This window comes from Heterodontus francisci, chromosome 16 (assembly GCF_036365525.1).
Source record: "Heterodontus francisci isolate sHetFra1 chromosome 16, sHetFra1.hap1, whole genome shotgun sequence".
NCBI lineage: Eukaryota > Metazoa > Chordata > Chondrichthyes > Heterodontiformes > Heterodontidae > Heterodontus > Heterodontus francisci.
Genome location: NC_090386.1, coordinates 99,013,328 through 99,033,916, shown reverse-complemented (window position 1 = coordinate 99,033,916; position 20,589 = coordinate 99,013,328). Strand labels below are relative to the sequence as shown.

The window sequence follows — 20,589 nt, the reverse complement described above, 5'->3', positions numbered from 1 at the left end:
TTGCTGGTCTGTTAGAATCGGTCTGTGGGTGGCACAGCATTGACGAACACTGAATAAAGTACACCAGAATCCCAGCACCATCATCAAACCTGCTTTTCAGCAGCATTGAGCTATACAGCACAGGGAGAACTTTGACTGTGAGAAAGACTTACATTTATATGGCGCCTTTCATGACCACATGATGTCACAAAGTACTTTTGAAGAAGTGTAGTCACTGTTGCAATGTCAGAAACGCGACGGCCAATTAAAGCACAGCAAGTTCCCAGAAACAGCAGGGAGATAAAAGACCAGGAAATCAAGAACCCATTCTCTGCCCTCCTGGCACAGCAGCAGGAAGGGGTTTGTTTGAGTGTGGGGGTGTGTGTGTGGGTGCGCGCGTGTGGGTGTGTACAAGAGGCAGAAAGGGATGAAAACAAAAAAGTTGCCAGGAGGTGGACTGCTGACAACACCAGACTCCAGAAACAAGCTCACTGACAATGTGTCCTGTTGGGATCTCCCATCTCGTTAATTTTTTTGGGTTACTTCCTAAGAAATTAAACATAGTTTTAGCTGCTAAGGGACAATGGTCTATAAATTTTCTGTTTTTAAATAAGGCTTGCACACAATATGCAAACATGAAAAAAATGTCAACATTTGCTGGGAACAAGTTAAGATGCAGAGGTGGGTTTACGCTCTGCTCTCAGAGGCTCTTGAAATGATACAAGTGAGGTTGCAACAGCCAAGTAACACCACCAAATGGAATATTCAAACTAGATGAACTTTAAGAACAGAAGGCATGAGAACAGGTCAAACAAAATCTGGAAGATCTGGGCTTGGGCTGTCAGGGAGAGCATCTCATTGCCTGTCACTAGGGCAGGTGACTTAATATAGTTGGATTTAACACTCATTTTGCATTAAATATCTCTGGAGGCAACTTCTAAAAGATTGGATAAAATTACTTCCCACCTGCTGTGCATTTCCAGCACTGGCGATTATTTGGTTACCAAAAGAATGTCGACTACCCCAGGCTGATATACAAAAAAAAAGCCAAAACTCCAAATCACTCAAATCATCACATGAGCTTTATGAGCAGAAATAAAAACTGGATTCCACAGTTGGTCAGACAACAGCCTTTTTTGAATAATCAGGAATTGCGAGAACTTGCTGGTCGAGTCACACCAGCCAACCAATTTGAATAACTGAAGTTATGGGTCTAGCAGTAATATATATTTTTTGAGGGGTATAAAAACACTTAGCAGAACAGAATGGAAACTGTCACTCAGTTGACATAAAACAAACAAATGGTTCCTTTACCAACAGACACATACATACCTCTTTGAAGTTTCATCCTATTTGGCTTAAATTTTGTTAATTTATGCTAGGTTTAGATTGCTGCATACTGAAAGAGTAAAACTACACTCACCAACAGTGTAAATAAAAGATTTAAGCAGAGATTAACATAAACCTGGGGACTGAAAGACCTACAGAAGGCATATTTTGAAATTACTCACACCCATTATTGTGAACACTCTTGTGTGAATATTTGTATTTCACTGCATGAATTGATCTGCATCACATTTTTGCTTTTACACCTATTAAAATTAAGACTCACACAGTACCCGACCACATCATTATTGTCCAGATATTAACATCTGGAAGCTGGGCATAAAAGCTGCACTTCTGAGAGCAGTCAACTACGGGTAAGGACTTTTAAAAACTTTTTACTGATTAAACAGACAGTTTTGAAAATCAAACAAAGTACGCTGGTACCAAGCGCTGGGGTAATATCAACCTGCCTGTAGCTCTCGCACACAAGAGTAAATCTGGCTCCACCACATGCACTGAGTCAGTGTTGCCTACAGCACAGATGGAAATGTGCGTTCAGGATAGCTCTTTGTGCACCAGACAGGTATTCAAAAAAGAATCCTAGGTATGCACAAAATAAAAACTTAACATATACTGGCACTGAGAGCTGTCAATAACCAAGATTTTGTTTTTTAACAGTAGCTTCTAGTATCTCCTCCTGTCCTCCCCACTCTTAAATATGTTCAACACCAAAGCAAGAAGCTGCAGATGCTGGAAATCTGCAATCAAAATAGAAAATGCTGGAAATACTCAGCAGGTCTGGCAGTCGAGCATTTCCAGCATTTTCTGTTTCCATCAAATGTGTTGTTTAGCTCACTATGTCCTTCATTCACTCATTGCAAAAAGCTAATAATTATGTATTGCCAAAGTCTGTTTCTTGGTATTTGAATTGCATAGGAAACAATCAGCATTCTGAAATCATTCCAATGAGAAATCTAGATGAATATAGTTCCAGAAGGAGAGACTGTCATGCACAAGGGGACAGCTGGAATATAATTAGTTAGATCTTTGCAGTTCCCCCGTCCTCCCTCTCCAGCCAAGGTTGCTGGTAAACTAACCATTAGGACCACTGATACAGCCCAGTGGTTGCCTTAAAGGATTACCAGGATCAGACAGGACAGAGTCACATTGCCAGCTTTCCCTCTCCAGATGCATCACTCACTCAGCAAGGCGGGCTGATTAATCAGCTGCATCCTGGCTCACAGATTTCACCAAGCCAGGTGCATGAGTGGGGACTGGTGTCTGTTTAATTGCTTGGCTACCGTAGGAGAAAAATATCAGATCATGACATTTGTTATTTTTTTCAAAAAAGGGCTTTTAAATATTTTTTAAAAACACCCCATTAAATAACTAAAATAAAAGCAGAAAACTGGTGCAGGACGTTTCTTGCTCTTTCAGACAGTATTAAAAACACAAGTGACATTGAAGGGTGTGGGAGAATAGTGACGTTTTGGCCCTGCATTGTGCAAAACCTTGGCTTTTAACGGCGCTGATCACTGTTCACTAAAGTTATATTATTCGCTTTGTTAGATCTTTGATTGGAGTGTGTTAGTTTGTATGATTTCTAATGTGGTTCATTCATCAAGTGAAACTAATGCTTCTGGGAACAGAGGTACAATTTTAAAAATAATCATTATTTTCTCAAATGGAAATGACCAAACTACTGATGTTAAAATATAACTGTACAAAAATAAAACCCGCAAAAATATTTTAAATGCTTCGTGATTAATGAGAAAAATAATAAAACAATTCTGCATGGTGTGCGGAAGGCTTCGAAACAAACTTGGGCATTTTCAGGATTATTTTATTTTAAACTACAGCCTAGGTCAGTGGTTTTCATCACACAGGTCCGGAGCTACAGGTTGTTCTCAGTCAGTTGTACTGGGCAGAGGGAACTCTTGCCCCTCGATGTTTAAGGAAGAATTAAAGTGAATGCAGCTTCCAGGCATCATGTGAAGCCTAATGTGGAACCACTGTATGGTGCGAAAGCACAGGTGAACATTGAATTCTTTTTGCTTTGTTACGAGAAGTAAAAAAAAAAGTGCAGCCAGATGTCTCATCAATTTCACCCAACTTGGTTGCTAGGAACAGAGAGACTTGGGGATATTGCACTGAGGTGCAAAAACAAATACCACAGCCCCTCCACTGGCTGAACGCAAACTCGAACAGTCTGGGTTCAGAGTGACGTTTAATCCACGACTACAAGGATTGGAGGTTCAGACAAATACCTGTGAGAGCGCTCCACTGGTGGGACAGTGAAGAACCTTTACCATTGGCACCCTGTGTGGATTTCTTCACTCATTCATACCTTCTCCATGTTGCTAACCCGTTCGACATTCCTTCTGTTTTTGTGCAGTAGTACAGAGCCCAATAAATGGAACTTCAGCAGGAATATTCATAGCTTGCAGGACATCAGGAAGATTGAAAAGCAAGTTGATGTCCTCTGCTCATGTTGGGTATTGTGTGAAGCTGATGATAACTGCACTATTATCCTAGTGTTTGTACAGGGTGATTCTAGGACAAGTGTTTTCTGGTGAAGAAGAAACACAATGCCTGCTATTAGGATAAGTTTGGTGTCTTAATGAAAATCACTGAGCTAGTTTGACAAATGAAAAAGATACCTCCCTACTTCCAAGCCCTAGCCCCATTCTTTTTAGTTTTAGTGCTAACAATGAACAGTTAGGGCAGTTTTGTGCAGTGGAATCACTCCCATCAGTATCTGGATTGAGACTGCCCCAAACTCTCATCTCCTCTACAACTGTCTATCTGTGCAAGATTCAGTGCAAGGTCTGGGAGCTAAGAGTACAGCACTATTGCACACCTTGCCACAGTTGATCAAAGATACACTACATAATACAGATTTGAAGTACTGTACAGAAATTCGGTTATGTTCAATAAGGCTGTCTTGCAGTTCGGTATAAAATGGTTTCTATATATTTCTCAAAAATCAACTTTACGTCCTTAATACACATTTACACAGAACCAGCTGGGATATACTGCTTTCCAGAGCTCTGAATACCAGTCGGTGCTTCGCATCACATTCGCAAGTGGCCAAGTGCCTGACTAAGCAGTAAAATAGCTTATAAATACTCTTGGCATGGATCTCAGTGCGTCTATGGGTTCAGGGATTTCGGCCCCACTTCCTGGAACAATGAGGTGTAAAACTCTGGCTCCAGGAGCTTGTTGCGGTATTTGTGGACAATATCCGCTATCTTCTGCTTCCTCCTTACATGGGGAGGGTTGTAGGAGTCACTCTCCAGCCTCTTCCTTCGACAGATGTTTATAATGGTCTGTCGGACCAAAAACCCTGAAACAAAAAGCACACACGCGATACAGGTTATCACGTTTCATTTTTTACTGGGAGTGGTAACATTCTCCCTTCCGACTATTTACGCTCCTTTCTTCAAATGGCTGTCTCCATGCTGAGCACTATCCATGGCAGCGCAGATGCAAGAACAACTCAAGAATGCATAAATTGGAAGAAAAAGCCATTTAAACCCTGCCATTCTGCCTGCTTCCTAAGTCTGAGAATGACTACGTTAGTAAAGATCTCCTCGCTCTTCACCTGCAACCAAACACTGCCCATGTGAATCAAACAGGTGTGGTGGACCTGTTAACCCTCGCCCTTGATTCATAATCTGGAGAACATGCGTTCAAATCCCACTGCAGCAGCTTGAAAATTTGAGTTCAATTTTTAAAAAAATCTGGAAATCAATAGTACGTGACGATGAAGCTGTCAGATTGTTGTAAAAGCCCAACTGATTCACTAATATCCTTTAGGGAAGGAAACCTCCCATCCTTAACCTGGTCCTGGCCTGTGTGACACCAAAGAACAAAGAACAGTACAGCACAGGAACAGGCCATTCGGCCCTCCAAGCCTGCGCCAATCTTGATGCCTGCCAAAACTAACACCTTCTGCACTTCCGGGGCCCATATCCCTCTATTCCCTTCCTATTCATATATTTGTCAAGATACCTTTTAAACGTCGCTATCGTATCTGCTTCCACCACCTCCCCCGGCAGCAAGTTCCAGGCACTCACCACCCTCTGTGTAAAGAACTTGCCTCGCACATCCCCTCTAAACTTTGCCCCTCGCACCTTAAACCTATGCCCCCTAGTAACTGACTCTTCCACCCTGGGAAAAAGCTTCTGTCTATCCACTCTGTCAATGCCGCTCATAACTTTGTAAACCTCTATCATGTCGCCCCTCCACCTCCTTCGTTCCAGTGAAAACAATCAGAGTTTTTCCAACCTCTCCTCATAGCTAATGCCCTCCAGACCAGGCAACATCCTGGATAAACCTCCTCTGTACCCTCTCCAAAGCCTCCACATCCTTCTGGTAGTGTGGCGACCAGAATTGCACGCAATATTCTAAGTGTGGCCTAACTAAGGTTCTGTGCAGCTGCAACATGACTTGCCAATTTTTATACTCTATGCCCCGACCGATGAAGGCAAGCATGCCGTATGCCTCCTTGACTACCTTATCCACCTGCGTTGCCACTTTCAGTGACCTGTGGACCTGTACGCCCAGATCTCTCTGCCTGTTAATACTCCTAAGGGTTCTGCCATTTACTGTATACCTCCTGCCTGCATTAGACCTTCCAAAATGCATTACCTCACATTTGTCCGGATTAAACTCCATCTGCCATTTCTCCGCCCAAGTCTCCAACCGATCTATATCCTGCTGTATCCTCTGACAATCCTCATCATTATCCGCAACTCCACCAACCTTTGTGTTGTCCGCAAACTTACTAATCAGACCAGCTACATTTTCCTCCAAATCATTTATATATACTACAAACAGCAAAGGTCCCAGCACTGATCCCTGCAGAACACCACTAGTCACAACCCTCCATTCAGAAAAACACCCATCCACTGATACCCTCTGTCTTCTATGACCGAGCCAGTTCTGTATCCATCTTGCCAGCTCACCTCTGATCCCGTGTGACTTCCACCTTTTGTACCAGTCTGCCATGCGTGACCTTGTCAAAGGCTTTACTAAAGTCCATATAGATAACATCCACTGCCCTTCCTTCATCAATCATCTTCGGCACTTCCTCAAAGAACTCAATCAAATTAGTAAGACACGACCTCCCCTTCACAAAACCATGCTGTCTCTCGCTAATATGTTCGTTTGTTTCCAAATGGGAGTAAATCCTGTCCCGAATAATCCTCTCTAATAGTTTCCGTACCACTGACATAAGGCTCACCGGCCTATAATTTCCTGGATTATCCTTGCCACCCTTCTTAAACAAAGGCTATTCTCCAGTCCTCTGGGACCTCACCTGTAGCCAAAGAAGATGCAAAGATTTCTGTCAAGGCCCCAGCAATTTCTTCCCTTGCCTTCCTCAGTATTCTTGGGTAGATCCCATCAGGCCCTGGGGACTTATCTACCTTAATGCTTTGCAAAACACCCAACACCTCCTCCTTTTTGATAATGAGATGACTGAGACTATCTGCACTCCCTTCCCTAGGCTCATCATCCACCAAGTCCTTCTCTTTGGTGAATACTGATGCAAAGTACTCATTTAGCACATCACCCATTTCCTCTGGCTCCACACATAGATTCCCATCTCTGTCCTCGAGTGGGCCAACCCTTTCCCTGGTTACCCTCTTGCTCTTTATATATGTATAAAAAGCCTTGGGATTTTCCTTAATCCTGTTTGCCAATGACTTTACATGACCCCTTTTAGCCCTCCTAACTCCTTGCTTAAGTTCCTTCCTACTGTCTTTATATTCCTCAAGTGCTTCATCTGTTCCTAGCCTTCCAGCCCTTACAAATGCTTCCTTTTTCTTTTTGACCAGGCTCACAATATCCCGTGTTATCCAAGCTTCCCGAAACTTGCCAAACTTGTCTTTCTTCCTCACAGGAACATGCTGGCCCTGGATTCTAATCAGCTGACGTTTGAAAGACTCCCACATGTCAGATGTTGATTTACCCTCAAACAGCCGCCCCCAATCTAAATTCTTCAGTTCCTGCCTAATATTGTTATAATTAGCCTTCCCCCAAGGACTACTCTTATCCTTATCCACAAGTACCTTAAAACGTATGGAATTATGGTCACTGTTCCCGAAATGCTCCCCTACTGAAACTTCGACCACCTGGCCGGGCTCATTCCCCAATACCAGATCCAGAATGGCCCCATCCCTAGTTGGACTATCTACATATTGTTTCAAGAAGCCCTCCTGGATGCTCCTCACAAATTCTGCCCCATCCAAGCCCCTAGCGCTAAGTGAGTCCCAGTCAATATAGGGGAAGTTAAAATCACCCACCACCACAACCCTGTTACCTTTACATCTTTCCAAAATCTGTCTATATATCTGCTCCTCTACCTCCCGCTGGCTGTTGGGAGGCCTGTAGTAAACCCCCAACATCGTGACTGCATCCTTCCTATTCCTGAGCTCCACCCATATTGCCTCGCTGCATGTCCTCTCTGAGGTGTCCTCCCGCAGTACAGCTGTGATATTCTCCTTAACCAGTAATGCAACGCCCCCACCCCTTTTACAACCCCCTCTATCCTAAAGCTTCTAAAGCCTGGAACATTTAGCTGCCAATCCTGCCCCTCCCTCAACCAAGTCTCTGTAATAGCAACATCATCATATTTCCAAGTACTAATCCAAGCTCTAAGTTCATCTGCCTTACCTGTTATACTTCTCGCATTGAAACAAATGCACTTCAGACCACCAGTCCTGCTGTGCTCAGCAACATCTCCTTCCCTGCTCTTCCTTAGTCCGACTGGCCTTATTTACTATGTCCTCCTCATTTATTTCACTAGCTGTCCTACTGCTCTGGTTCCCACCCCCCTGCCACACTAGTTTAAACCCTCCCGAGTGACGCTAGCAAACCTTGCAGCCAGGATATTAGTACCCTTCCAGTTTAGATGCAACCCGTCCTCCTTGTACAGGTCCCATCTGTCCCTGAAGAGAGCCCAATGGTCCAGATATCTGAAACCCTCCCTTCTACACCAGCTGCTCAGCCAGTCCCACACTTCGCACCAATGATTCAGGGATAGACAATAAATGCCAGTCTGGCACGGACACCACACCCTGAGAATAGGGAATAATGGTCTCTGCCCCTTTTCTCCATATTGAAGCAGTTTCTTTTCAAGTTAATTTTTTTCAGAATTAACTATTTTTTGGTAGTCTGCTCCGCATCCACTATATAGTTCCCGGAGAGGGGAAAATTCGCGCTCAACACCAACCTTGCTTACCATTGTTTCATTACAACATCCTCCTGTATCACCAATGAGCTCTGATGTCAACCACCCTTCCCAGAAGCTACTGCAGCTGTTGCTTGCCATCTGTGCAAGACAATACCATCGGGCATCTGTTTGGAAGGGCTCGTCATAATCTTCCCTAGATACGGGGGAGGTGCCAGAGGATTGGAGAGCAGCAAATGTTATACCCTTGTTCAAGAAAAGGTCGAAGCACATTCCTAGTACCTACAGGCTGGTCAGTTTAACATCTGTGGTGGGTAAAGTTTTAGAAATAATAATTAGGGAAAAAAAAATTAACAGACACTTGGAAAGGTTTGAGTTAATTAGTTAATTAAGGATAGCCAGCATGGATTTGTAAAAGACAGATCATGCTTGACTAATCTAATTGATTTTTTCTAATGAAGTAACAGAGAAGGTTGTTGAAGGGAAATGTGCTGGATATCATCCATATGGATTTTAAGAAAGCCTTTGAGAAAGTACTACAAAAAAGACTGGCTACCAAAATTGATGCTTATGGAATAGGAGGGTCAGTGTCAGCTTGGACAAAAAAAGGAAAGTGACTCCTGACAACACAGAGCATGCGCAGAGCAATCAGGGACGTCATCAGTGCGTGCAAACATTTGCCAGCTTGCCTGTATGAATGCATGCACATGACGTCGCCGTGCAATGACGTCCTCACTCAATAGCCGTATTCATTCACCCGTACTCTGCTCCCTCCCACCATCCCTGCTTCAATCACCACTTCACCCCCGCTTGATCCCTGCCACACCACTGCCTTCCCTCAGCCACTTGCTCCCCCCCCACTCATTTCTCCCCCCCCCAGCTACTCTATCCCGCCACATCTACCGCGCTCCCCCCTCGGCTGCTCGCTCCCGTCCTCAATGCTTTCTCCCCCCCCCGCCCCGCCTCCGGCCGCTCACTCCAGGATGCACTGCTTCCCTCCTCTCGGCCACTCACTCCCACATTGCCCCGTAACTCTCGCTTCTTCGGACGGCGGGGAACGATCGAACGTGAGAGCGAGTGGCTGAGGGGAGGGAAGTGGCGTGACCTGGAGCGAGCAGCTGGAAGGGGGAGGGTGGGGAGAAGCAGGGAGCGACTGGCTGGAGAGCGGGGTGGGGTGGGAGAAGCAAGGAACAGGGAGTGAGCGGCTTTTAAAAAAAAAAATTCATTCATGGGATGTGGGCGACGCTGGCCAGGCCAGCATTTATTGCCCATCCCTAATTGCCCTCGAGAAGGTGGTGGTGAGCTGCCTTCTTGAACCGCTACAGTCCATTTGGGGTAGGTATACCCACAGTGCTGTTAGGAAGGGAGTTCCAGGATTTTGACCCAGCGACAGTGAAGGAACGGTGATATAGTTCCAAGTTGGATGGTGTGTGACTTGGAGGGGAACTTGCAGGTGGTGGTGTTCCCATGTATTTGCTGCCCTTGTCCTTCCAGTTGGTAGAGGTCGCGGGTTTGGAAGGTGCTGTCCGAGGAGCCTTGGTGCATTGCTGCAGTGCATCTTGTAGATGGTACACACTGCTGCCACTGTGCGTCGGTGGTGGAGGGAGTGAATGTTTGTAGATGGGGTGCCAATCAAGCGGCTGCTTTGTCCTGGATGGTGTCGAGCTTCTTGAGTGTTGTTGGAGCTGCACCCATCCAGGCAAGTGGAGAGTATTCCATCACACTCCTGACTTGTGCCTTCTAGATGGTGGACAGGTTTTGGGGAGTCAGGAGGCGAGTTACTCGCCACAGGATTCCTAGCCTCTGACCTGCTCTTGTAGCCACGGTATTTATATGGCTACTCCAGTTCAGTTTCTGGTCAATGGTAGCCCCTAGGATGTTGATAGTGGGGGATTCAGCGATGGTAATGCTGTTGAATGTCAAGGGGAGATGGTCAGATTCTCTCTTGTTGGAGATGGTCATTGCCTGGCACTTGTGTGGCGCGAATGTTATTTGCCACTTATCAGCCCAAGCCTGGATATTGTCCAGGTCTTGCTGCATTTCTACATGGACTACTTCAGTATCTGAGGAGTCACGAATGGTGCTGAACATTGTGCAATCATCAGCGAACATCCCCACTTCTGACCTTATGATTGAAGGAAGGTCATTGATGAAGCAGCTGAAGATGGTTGGGCCCAGGACACTACCCTGAGGAACTCCTGCAGTGATGTCCTGGAGCTCAGATGACTGACCTCCAACAACCACAACCATTTTCCTTTGCGCTAGGCATGACTCCACCAGCGGAGGGTTTTCCCCCCGATTCCCATTGACCTCAGTTTTGCTAGGGCTCCTTGATGCCATACTCGGTCAAATGCTGCCTTGATGTCAAGGGCAGTCACTCTCACCTCACCTCGAGTTCAGCTCTTTTGTCCATGTTTGAACCAAAGCTGTAATGAGGTCAGGAGCTGTGTGGCCCTGGCGAAACCCAAACTGAGCGTCACAGAGCAAGTTATTGCTAAGCAAGTGCCACTTGATGGCACTGTTGATGACACCTTCCATCACTTTACTGATGATTGAGAGTAGGCTGATGGGGCGGTAATTGGCCGGGTTGGACTTGTCCTGCTTTTTGTGTACAGGACATACCTGGGCAAATTTCCACATTGCAGGGTAGATGCCAATGTTGTAGCTGTACTGGAACAGCTTGGCTGGAGGCAGGTAGAGCGGTGAGGCCGGAACGATTGGCTAAGGGAAGGCAGCGGGGAATGAGCGGTGAGAAGATGGCGAAGAAGGGAGCAGCAAAGAGATGTGCAATGGCAGGAGGCAGCGGGAGACTGTTGGGGGTGGGATAGAGGCGGCGATGGCAATCATTGAGGGGATTTTCAGGTTAAATTTGATTTTTGTGATGACTTGGGTAGCGCCATCTTTACTACTGGCAGCTGGCTAAGATGTCACAGATAGTGACGTTTCAATGGAAGAGGCTGCATTTGTTCATGTGCTAGTACCAGTGGTTGCGTTGTCAGCAAACGCAGCCTAAAAACTGGCTTAAGGACAGAAAACAGTGAGTCATGGTAAATGGTTGCTTTTCAGACTGGAGGTGCTCCCTAAGGTTCAGTGCTAGGACCACTTTTTTTTTTTGATGTGCATAAATGACCTGGATAATTGAATAAGATTTCAAAATTTGCCAATGATACCAAACTTGGAGGTGTGGCAAACAGTGAGGATGATACCAATCAACTGTAACAGGACATGAATAGGCTAGCAGAGTTGGCAGACGAGTGGCAGATGGAATTTAATACAGAATAATGTGAGGTGATGCGTTTTGGCAAAAGGGATAAGGCCAGGCAATAAAGACTTAATGGCACAATTCTAAAGAGTGTACAGGGACAGTGGGACCTAGGGGTTCATGTGCATAGACCTTTAAAGATGGCAGGACATTTGAGAGTGTAGTTAGTAAAGCATCGCGGATCTTGGGATTCATAAATAGAGGCATCGAGTACAAAAGCAGGAAGTTATGCTGAACCTTTATAAAGCTCTGGTTCGGCCACAACTGGAGTATTGCGTCCAGTTCTGGTCACCACACTTTAGGAAGGATGTGAGGGTCCTTGAGAGGGTGCAGAGGAGATTTATCAGAATGGTTCCAGGGATGAGGAATTTTAGCTACCAGGTTAGGTTGGAGAAGCTGGGATTGTTCTCCTTGGAGCAAAGGAGATTGAGGGGAGATTCTGACAGGTTTGGATAGGGTAGACAAGAAAAGCTGTTCCCATTAGCTGATGGTACAAGGACTAGGGGTCACAGATTTAAGGTCTTGGGAAAGAGATGCAGAGGGGATGTGAGCAAGAGCTTTTTTATGCAGCAGGTGGTAACGACCTGGAACTCGCTAACCATGAGGGCAGTGGAAGCTGAGACAATGAACTATTTCAAAAGGAAATTGGATGGGCACTTGAAGGAAATAAACTTGCAGGGCTACAAGGATAGAGCTAGGGAATGGGTCTGATTGGATTGCTCCGCAAAAAGGCGGCATGATTTGATGGGGTGAATGGCATCCTTCTGTGCTGTTGACACTACCTGTCCCAAACCCACCCCTTCCAACTGGGAGCCTGTGAACCTGTTTGCTGCTCTGAATTGACTTCCCTTTTTGAGGCTGCAGAATTCCAGTTTGTTATACCAAACTCATCACCAAAACAGACCCCTTCACTCCCCGCTCTTCCCCCTCCCTCTCACAATGGAGCAGCCCTGATGATCATCATCCCCCATCCCACACAATAGACCAGCCCCAATGGTCATCCCCAGCTGAAGGGCCTGTTGACATTTACACTCCAGACTCATGCTCAGAGTGAGAGTACTGGAATGAGGTACATGAGCTGACAGATCTGAGATACCAGTGAAGCTGTAGTCAGGAAGACCTTGTGCCTCGAAAGCACCCCAAATTCTGAGCTGGTCTCCATTTAAACCTCCTTCTTCCAAGCTTGATACCATGAATATGAACTGAAGTATAAAACGATCAACACCCCACTCCCTAATTTTATCTCAATTAGTGATTTTATTACTCATCAAAAATTTCCATTTGATTTCAGGTGGTCAGTAAGTACTGGCCATTGTTATTTGAAGTATGTCTCCCTACTTTAGTTGAACATTCTCAATGAACAAACAGCTGATGGGATGTGGGCTTCACTGGCAAGGGCAGCATTTATTGCCCATCCCTCACTGTCCTCGAGAAGGTGGTGGTAAGCCGCCTTCTTGAACCGTTGCAGTCCACGTGGTACACCCACAGTGCTGTTAGGGAGGAAGTTCCAGGACTTTGATTCAGTGACAGTGAAGGAACGGCGATATAGTTCCAAATCAGGGTGGTGTTTGACTTAGAGGGGAACTTGCAGGTGGTGGTGTTCCCATGCATCTACTGCCCTTGTTCTTCTAGGTGGTAGAGGTTGTAGGTTTGCAAGGTGCTGTTGAAAGAGGCTTGGCGAGTTGCTGCAGTGCCAATGTAATTCCTTTATTCAAAAAGGGAGCAGGAAACTACAGGCCAGGTGGCTTAACAGCTGTCATATGGAAAATGTAAGAAGCTATTATTAAAGATGTTATAGCAGGGCACTTAGAAAAATTCAAGGTAATCAGGCAGAGTCAACATGGTTTTGTGAAAGGGAAATCAGGTTTAACCAATTTATTGGAGTTCTTTGAAGTAACATGTGATGTGGATAAAGGGGAAACGGTGGATGTACTGTCCTTAAATTTCCAGAAGGCATTTGATAAGGTGCCACATCAAAGGTTATTGCAGAAAATAAAAGCTAATGGTGTAGGGGGAAACATATTGATTTGGATAGAAGGTTGGTTAGCTAACAGGAAATAAAAAGAGTAGGCATAAATGGGTCATTTTCTGGTTGGCAAGATGTAACAATTGGTGTGCCACAGGAATCTGTGCTGGGGCCGTAACAATTTATATAAATGACTTGGATGAAGGGACCGAAGGTATGGTTGTTAAATTTGCTGATGACACAAAGATAGTTAAGAAAGTAACTTGTGAAGAGGACATAAGGAGGCTAGAAAGGGATACAGAGAGATTAAGTAGTGGGCAAAGATCTGGCAAAGGGACGACAATGTGGGAAAATGTGCATTTTGGCAATAATAATAAAAAAAGCATATTATCTAAATGGTGAGAGATTGCAAAGCTCTGAGATGCAGAGGGATCTGGGTGTCCTAGTGCATGAATTGCAAAAGGTTAGTATGTAGGTACATCAAGTAATTAGGAAAGCTAATAGAATGTTATCATTTATTGTGAGGGGAACTGAATACAAAAGTAGGGAGGTTATGCTCCAGCTATACAGGGCATTGGTGAGACCACATCTGGAGTACTGTGTACAGTACTGGTCTCCTTATTTAAGGAAGGATGCAAATACATTGGAGGCAGTACAGAGAAGGTTTACTAGACTAATACCTGGAATGGGTGGGCTGTCTTATGAGAAAAGATTGGACAGGCTAGGCTTGTATCCACTGGAATTTAGAAGAGTAAGATATGACTTGATTGAAACATATAAGATCCTGAGTGGTCTTGACAGGGTGGATGTGGAAAGGATGTTTCCCCTTGTGGGAGAATCTAGAACTAGGGGTCACTGTTTAAAAATAAGGGGTCGCCCATTTAAGACAGAGATGAGGAGAAATTTTTTCTCTGAGGGTCCTGAGTGTTTGGAATTCTCTTCCTCAAAAGGGGGTGGAAGCAGAGTCTTTGAATATTTTTAAGGCAGTGGTAGATAGATTCTTGATAAGGAAGTGGGTGGAAGGTTACCGGGGGCTAGGTGGAAATGTGGAGTAATCAGTTTCGCCATGAACTTATTGAATGGCGGAGCAGGCTCAAAGGGCCGAGTGGCCTACTCCTGCTCCTAATTCATATGTTCGTATTACTTGTTAGTGAATCTGCAGTGAGATGGGAGACAGCACAGCTCTGAATACAGATACTTAATATCCCATGTCATTTACAGCGTTGTCCTGATATAGCAAGAGTATCACAGGGACACATTTAAAGCAAGCAAAGCAATGACAGTGCCATAAGAGGCAAGAAACATCCTTTGGGAACAGGAGGTTTTGTCTGATGCTTCTTGACTGCTGGATGCTGGTAAAGACAAATGACTATTCAGTCTCAAAGTCACAAATGCAATTTTTTTGTGTGGTGCAAGAGATCTCAGCTGCTTTAAATGGTTACATCTGCATCTTTGGAGTGACTTTGTGAACCTTGTAGATAGCGGAGGTGGGGAACACAGTGAGTGGGACATTGCAAATGGAATGCTGCACCTACAACTTAAGAGGCAGCTTGTGCTGGTTCTGCAATACACCATGACATCCTGTCAATATCCTTCCCATTTCTTCACAACACGGGTGAATGGGAATAATACAATGAAGCTTGGCTCATCAGGAACAAGTAGGAGCTGTACCTTTGAGCAGGCACACAATCATCCACTTGACTCAAACCATGAAGTAGAACATTTAATTCTCTGCCAGTTGGCACCCTTACCTAATGCTCGCCGACTCACTACCATTCCATCAACCAATGGAATCACCATGCTGAACTTCCCTGTAGCCCCTTGAACCTTTATTCTGAAGAGACCAGTCTTCAAGGGATGGATGAAAATGACCGGCACATCCTTGTCTGACGTGGTGGTCCTAAAACGAGACCAGATAAAGGAAAAACACTTGATTCAGTCTGTACAAACAGGCATTTTCTCATTCATCATAGGCACAAGTTCCTAAATTACAGAAAGGATGGGTAGCCACAGAATCTTATGCCATAATACAGTCCCCTGCAGAGGGATCGGGTCAGGTTTTTAAAGCATCCCCTTGTTTAGGTGGTGCCAGTAGTCCAACCAACACCCCCCACCTCTCCTCACAGTGCCATCTACAAGGGAAGTTCAGAGAAGGGGGGTAAGGGAAATCAGCTGATCTTCAGCAGAAGCACGAATGTGCTCTTCATCCTGTCTCCCGAAGACAATACAAATACCGGCGTTGCATCTGTTTCAGGAAAGCTAGTTTTAAATAGGGAGAGCAAAACTTCAATTAATACACAAAAAGAAACTTTAAACCAAAGGTCCAATCCAAACAAACAACTGGACAACCAAAGGTGTAAAAAACAGCACAAACACACCCAACAATGAACTCTTATAAAAATCACAGCAAAATTAAGCTTCGCAAGTTCTGCTAATGGCTGTGCACTTGCAGGAGCTAGCTTTGCCGCAACTTTTACCAGTGTACAACGCTGTTCTTGGGCTATGAGAGTGAAGCATCAGGCTTCCGGGGGCAGAAAAGACATGTGTTTATGAAAATGCTTCAATTTTTTGTTATTTTTTTTGAGGACTCATTTAAATTGTGGAAATGAATTTATTTTGGAAGGCTGAAAATTTCATAGATGCTGGACTTTTGTTGTTGGAAGTTCACTGTTTTCAAACACCTCAAGTGTCCTTTCAATCTTTACTGGATATTACATGCCTTACGATAAATAAAGAACAGAAACCTTGGTGACTTGGGAGAGATGTTTACAGAGAAGTGACATGTCAAGATTTACGAGAGTCAGGAATTGGTTTCGCTTCTGAGATATTGTTTTGGTTCAGTTGGGGTGTGGACAGTGTTGAAAAGCAGTTGGTTTTGTAGTCTGCTGAGAAGAAACCCCTAGCTCTCCAAGAGACCCTGAAAAATCCAGTGTGTCAGCTCCTCTTTCTCTACCTCTTTGAAAAAATCCTGCAAATCCAGAGTGTGATAACTGAAACCCCGATGCCACATTTCTCCTGGAAAGCCTACTAGACTATTTCTTGACATCTCCTGAACAAAAACTTCTGAAAAGATCCCAGTGACCTGTCTCTGTATACCCAGTGCCAGACAAATAGGGACAACTGACCTCCTTCCATACCTTAGGGAACTTCCATATTTCAATCTGTGTGTTAATGCTTTGCTTTTTTACTGGATAAGTCTTGTTTTATAATAAACTAATAATTTTGTTGTTTATTAAAGAAACCTGGTTGGCGTATTTTATTCTGGGATAAATAGTAGAGTATATGATTGACCGTATCAGTAACTGGGTAAACATTTAAATAGATATTGTGACCTGTGGAGAAGTGGAACTAGAAAAGACAGTGTACTTCTCCCATCTCGGTTGTAACACATGCCCCCAACTGAATATCCTAATGAAGCTTTCACCAGAAAGCAACAGAAGCCTTCTGCGGCCCAGCACAGAGCCACTGAAACCCCAGAGCTGCTCAAGTTGATGCAAAATTAGAGCCTCTAAACCCTGCGAAACAAATGGCCATAATTTTATGCTCCCCCCCCCAAACAAGCAGGCTGGTGGTGGGGTGGGGAGTTGGGGGGTCATTCCCGACCCCACTGCAATTTTACATGGATGGGATGGCAGCGACGAGAAACGGCCTGCCCTCCCCACGCCAATCAAGGCCACTAAGTGGCCAATTAACTGGCACTTATGGGCCTCCGCCCACCGCCACAGGTATTTTGCGCTTGGCTGGCGGGCGGCTGAGGCCTCAAAACGTCCGCCTGGCCTTCTTGCGGGTTGGGGGAGGGGGCGCCCACCTGATCGGCACGCTGTGCCCCACGGAGGGCCTCCCCTAAAGCCCCAACCGCCCCAACGCACAACATCCCCGTCCCCCCAACCGAACCCCCTTGCCTCGCCAGGGCCAGGCCGATTGGTCCTGGCAACTTACCTTAATTCTGGGGTTGTCCTTCATCTTTCTTGCGATGGCTGGGTGTAGTCCCAGCTGTGGCCACCACTCCCAGTGGCGCTGCTGGGACTAAGAACTGCCTCAAGATGGTGGGAGTCCCACCCAAGACCAATTAAGGGCCTGGAGAGTATAAAATCCCTGTCTGGCTCCCCAGGCCCGGTGGAGGAAGGCCCACCACTGACATTTCAGCCGGTGGATGGGGCCTCCTGCCCAACGAAAAATTCTGACCAATAACTTAAAATCAGAAAAAGATCTCAGCAAGTCTCAAGAAAGAGTAGAAAGGGTGGATTCAATAGCTTTTTAAAAAGAGTCAAAATTAGGAGTGAAAGTACCTGAGAGATGTGCTGCTGTTTGTAGTGGTCTCTACTCCAGTACTGGTCTCTGGCAGAAGATCATTCAGAGGAAAATTCTCTACAAAAATGTCACAAAATATTAGACATTTTATACCACAGCAATAGAAGAGGGATTAGACATGCTATAAAGTGCCTGAAGAAGTCATAGGCTGACCGGGAGTAACAGCATGTACGAAACTATATGAGAACATAAGAATTAGGAGTAGACCATTCGACCTCTTCAGCCTGCTCCACCATTCAATATTATAGCTGAAATAAAAACCAAGAAATGCTGGAAATACTCAGCAGGTCTGACAGCATCTGTGGAGAGAGAAGTAGAATTAACGTTTCAGGTCAGTGACCCTTCTTCAGAACTGACAGCTGATCTCTTCTACCTCAATTCCACTTTCCCGCTTGCTTCTCATATCCCTTGATTCCCTGAGAGATCAAAAATACACACATGACCAAACACCCATACAGTAAGGACTATAATTTTACAGGTCTGGGAGACAAAGCACTTTCCTTCTATACTGAAATTTATAAATTCTTTACTGAATATGATTTATGTGAATTACAGCTGTACAACTGAAAATAGATCAGTAACACAAAGCAGTATTTGATGGTGCAGTTAACACAGCGGCTGTTAAAATGCTCTTAAAAATACTATACCTATGTCATCAAAGCGTTCGACCCACACAACAATGACCTTTGTTTCAGGGCCCAGCGGAGGAATGGTTCGACCAAGTGGCAGCTTCTTAGTTTTTTGTGTAGGACTCAGCTATAGAAGGGAAAAATACTCAGTAAAATGACAGGTGGCTTCGATGATTTATAGTAAAAGAAATAACCTGTATTTATATAACATCTTTCATATCCTGCAGGACATCCCAAAGCACTTCACATTCAAATGAATTGCTTTTGAAGTGTAGTCACTGTTGTAATGTAGACAAATGTGGCAATAAATTTGTGCACATTAAGGTCTCATGAACAGCAATGAGATGAATGATCAGATAAGGTTTTCAGCCATGTTAGTTAAAGGATGAATACTGACCAGGGCACTGGGGAGAAATCCCCTGCTCTTCTTTGAAGAGTGCCTTGGGATCTTTTATCTTAATTTGAGAAGGCAGATGGGATTTTTGTTTAAAATACACCTAAAAGATGGCACCTCTGACAGTGCAGCACTCAGTCCTGCACTGGAAGCACCAGCCTAGAAACCACAGGGGTGAGGGTGTTAACACTGAGTCAAGGTGACAATTCCTTTGAAGAATAATGATTGCTAACATGTAGGCAGGAAGTCTACTCATAGCAGATCCTACAAACAGTAATGAGATAAGTGGCCAATTTTCATGGAATGTTGGCCAGGTTACAGAGAAGTCTCTGCTCCTCTTTGCATAGCGTCACGGAACCTCCTCTTAACCGCAGGAGCGAGACAGCATGAGCCACAGTTTAACATCTTATCCGAATGACGATACGGCCATATATCATTTTCTAACCAGGGATTTGGAGCAGAGAAATGGGGTGAATCATCGCAAAGCTATGATATAATGCAGTGGCCCAGTTTTATAACGTGTTATACTGTGAGAATCTCACCCTTTGGGAGTTGCTAAGGTTTTCAGAATGGTTTGGAAAGAGCTCCAATGTCAGTGGAGTTTGTTTCAGGAAGCTTGGCAGGAGGTCCATCTGTGTCTCTGCCTCCTGCGATGCAAGTCCACTCTCCGAGGAATCAGCTACAAACATAACAGGGAAATAAAAGTCTTACTGCAATACTGGAAGATTTGAAATTATGGATTCAATGGCTGTGTTATGACAAAATAGAGCACCATCAATATTTATAAATTAAAGACTACATTAACTAGATATATAACAATTAAATGAATTGAAGATTAAAGCTTTCCAGAGAGCATTTTGTTCCAAACTGTTTATAACACACTTAGTATCAATTTTGCAGCCCAACAGGGGTTCATTTCAATGGAGAGAGAGATCTGCCTTTTCAAATAATGAAGCTTCACCACTCCCCTGATAGTTCAACATGAGCATCTGACCCTTACAAACCACAACAGCCTCAGATTCAATCCCTGCGGCTGTGCAGAGTTAGTGAATCTCTGCCCGGCAGGCAGTTGGGGTTCTACCAACAGTCTCTGGGCTGGAAGGAAATGAAAAAACAGTCAGGGCTGCTGCGCCTGATTGTTAACCAGTGACCCTGGCTGAAGTGTGCACATGGACATTGGGGGAGGGTGGGATGACTGAAACGCCCTCATGTATAAATATCCTGCTCATCATTAAGGTTAATGCTTAGGCACTGCTGCTTGTAGAAATAGACCCAATAAGGAGGGGAAAAATTGATAGAAAGAGTATGGATATTTAGCTTTTTAAAAAAAAAAGTAAAATCAAATATTGTAGCGCAATTAAGATGTTGAGAAGGCATTTTATTCTAACTTACAACTGAAACTATCACAATCCTGGATTGGCAATTTATCCGAAGTTCATCTAATTGAAAAATGAACTTATCAGAACAATGGAACCTTTACCAAGACCATGGGGAAATTTTACAACAAAACAATACGGTATAACA

The 20,589-nt window shown here is 44.6% G+C and overlaps 1 protein-coding gene across 12 annotated transcripts in view; it reads right to left on the bottom strand.

Moving 5' to 3' along the window:
- Positions 1–1,043: 1,043 nt before the first annotated feature.
- Positions 1,044–20,589, bottom strand: part of ralgapb (Ral GTPase activating protein non-catalytic subunit beta) — a 180,968-nt gene continuing 161,422 nt past the window's right edge. For 11 of the 12 annotated variants that reach the window (XM_068048704.1, XM_068048703.1, XM_068048702.1 and 8 more), the window contains 5 exons: positions 19,608–19,744; positions 18,690–18,798; positions 18,021–18,099; positions 15,483–15,631; positions 1,044–4,651 (listed from right to left, as the gene is read on the bottom strand). In XM_068048704.1, the coding sequence (XP_067904805.1) occupies positions 4,458–4,651; positions 15,483–15,631; positions 18,021–18,099; positions 18,690–18,798; positions 19,608–19,744 (668 nt within the window). In that variant the 3' untranslated portion in view covers positions 1,044–4,457. Of the gene's footprint in view, positions 4,652–8,554; positions 8,809–15,482; positions 15,632–18,020; positions 18,100–18,689; positions 18,799–19,607; positions 19,745–20,589 lie in introns of all 12 variants that reach the window. The other variant, XR_010976594.1, reaches the window with a different exon arrangement.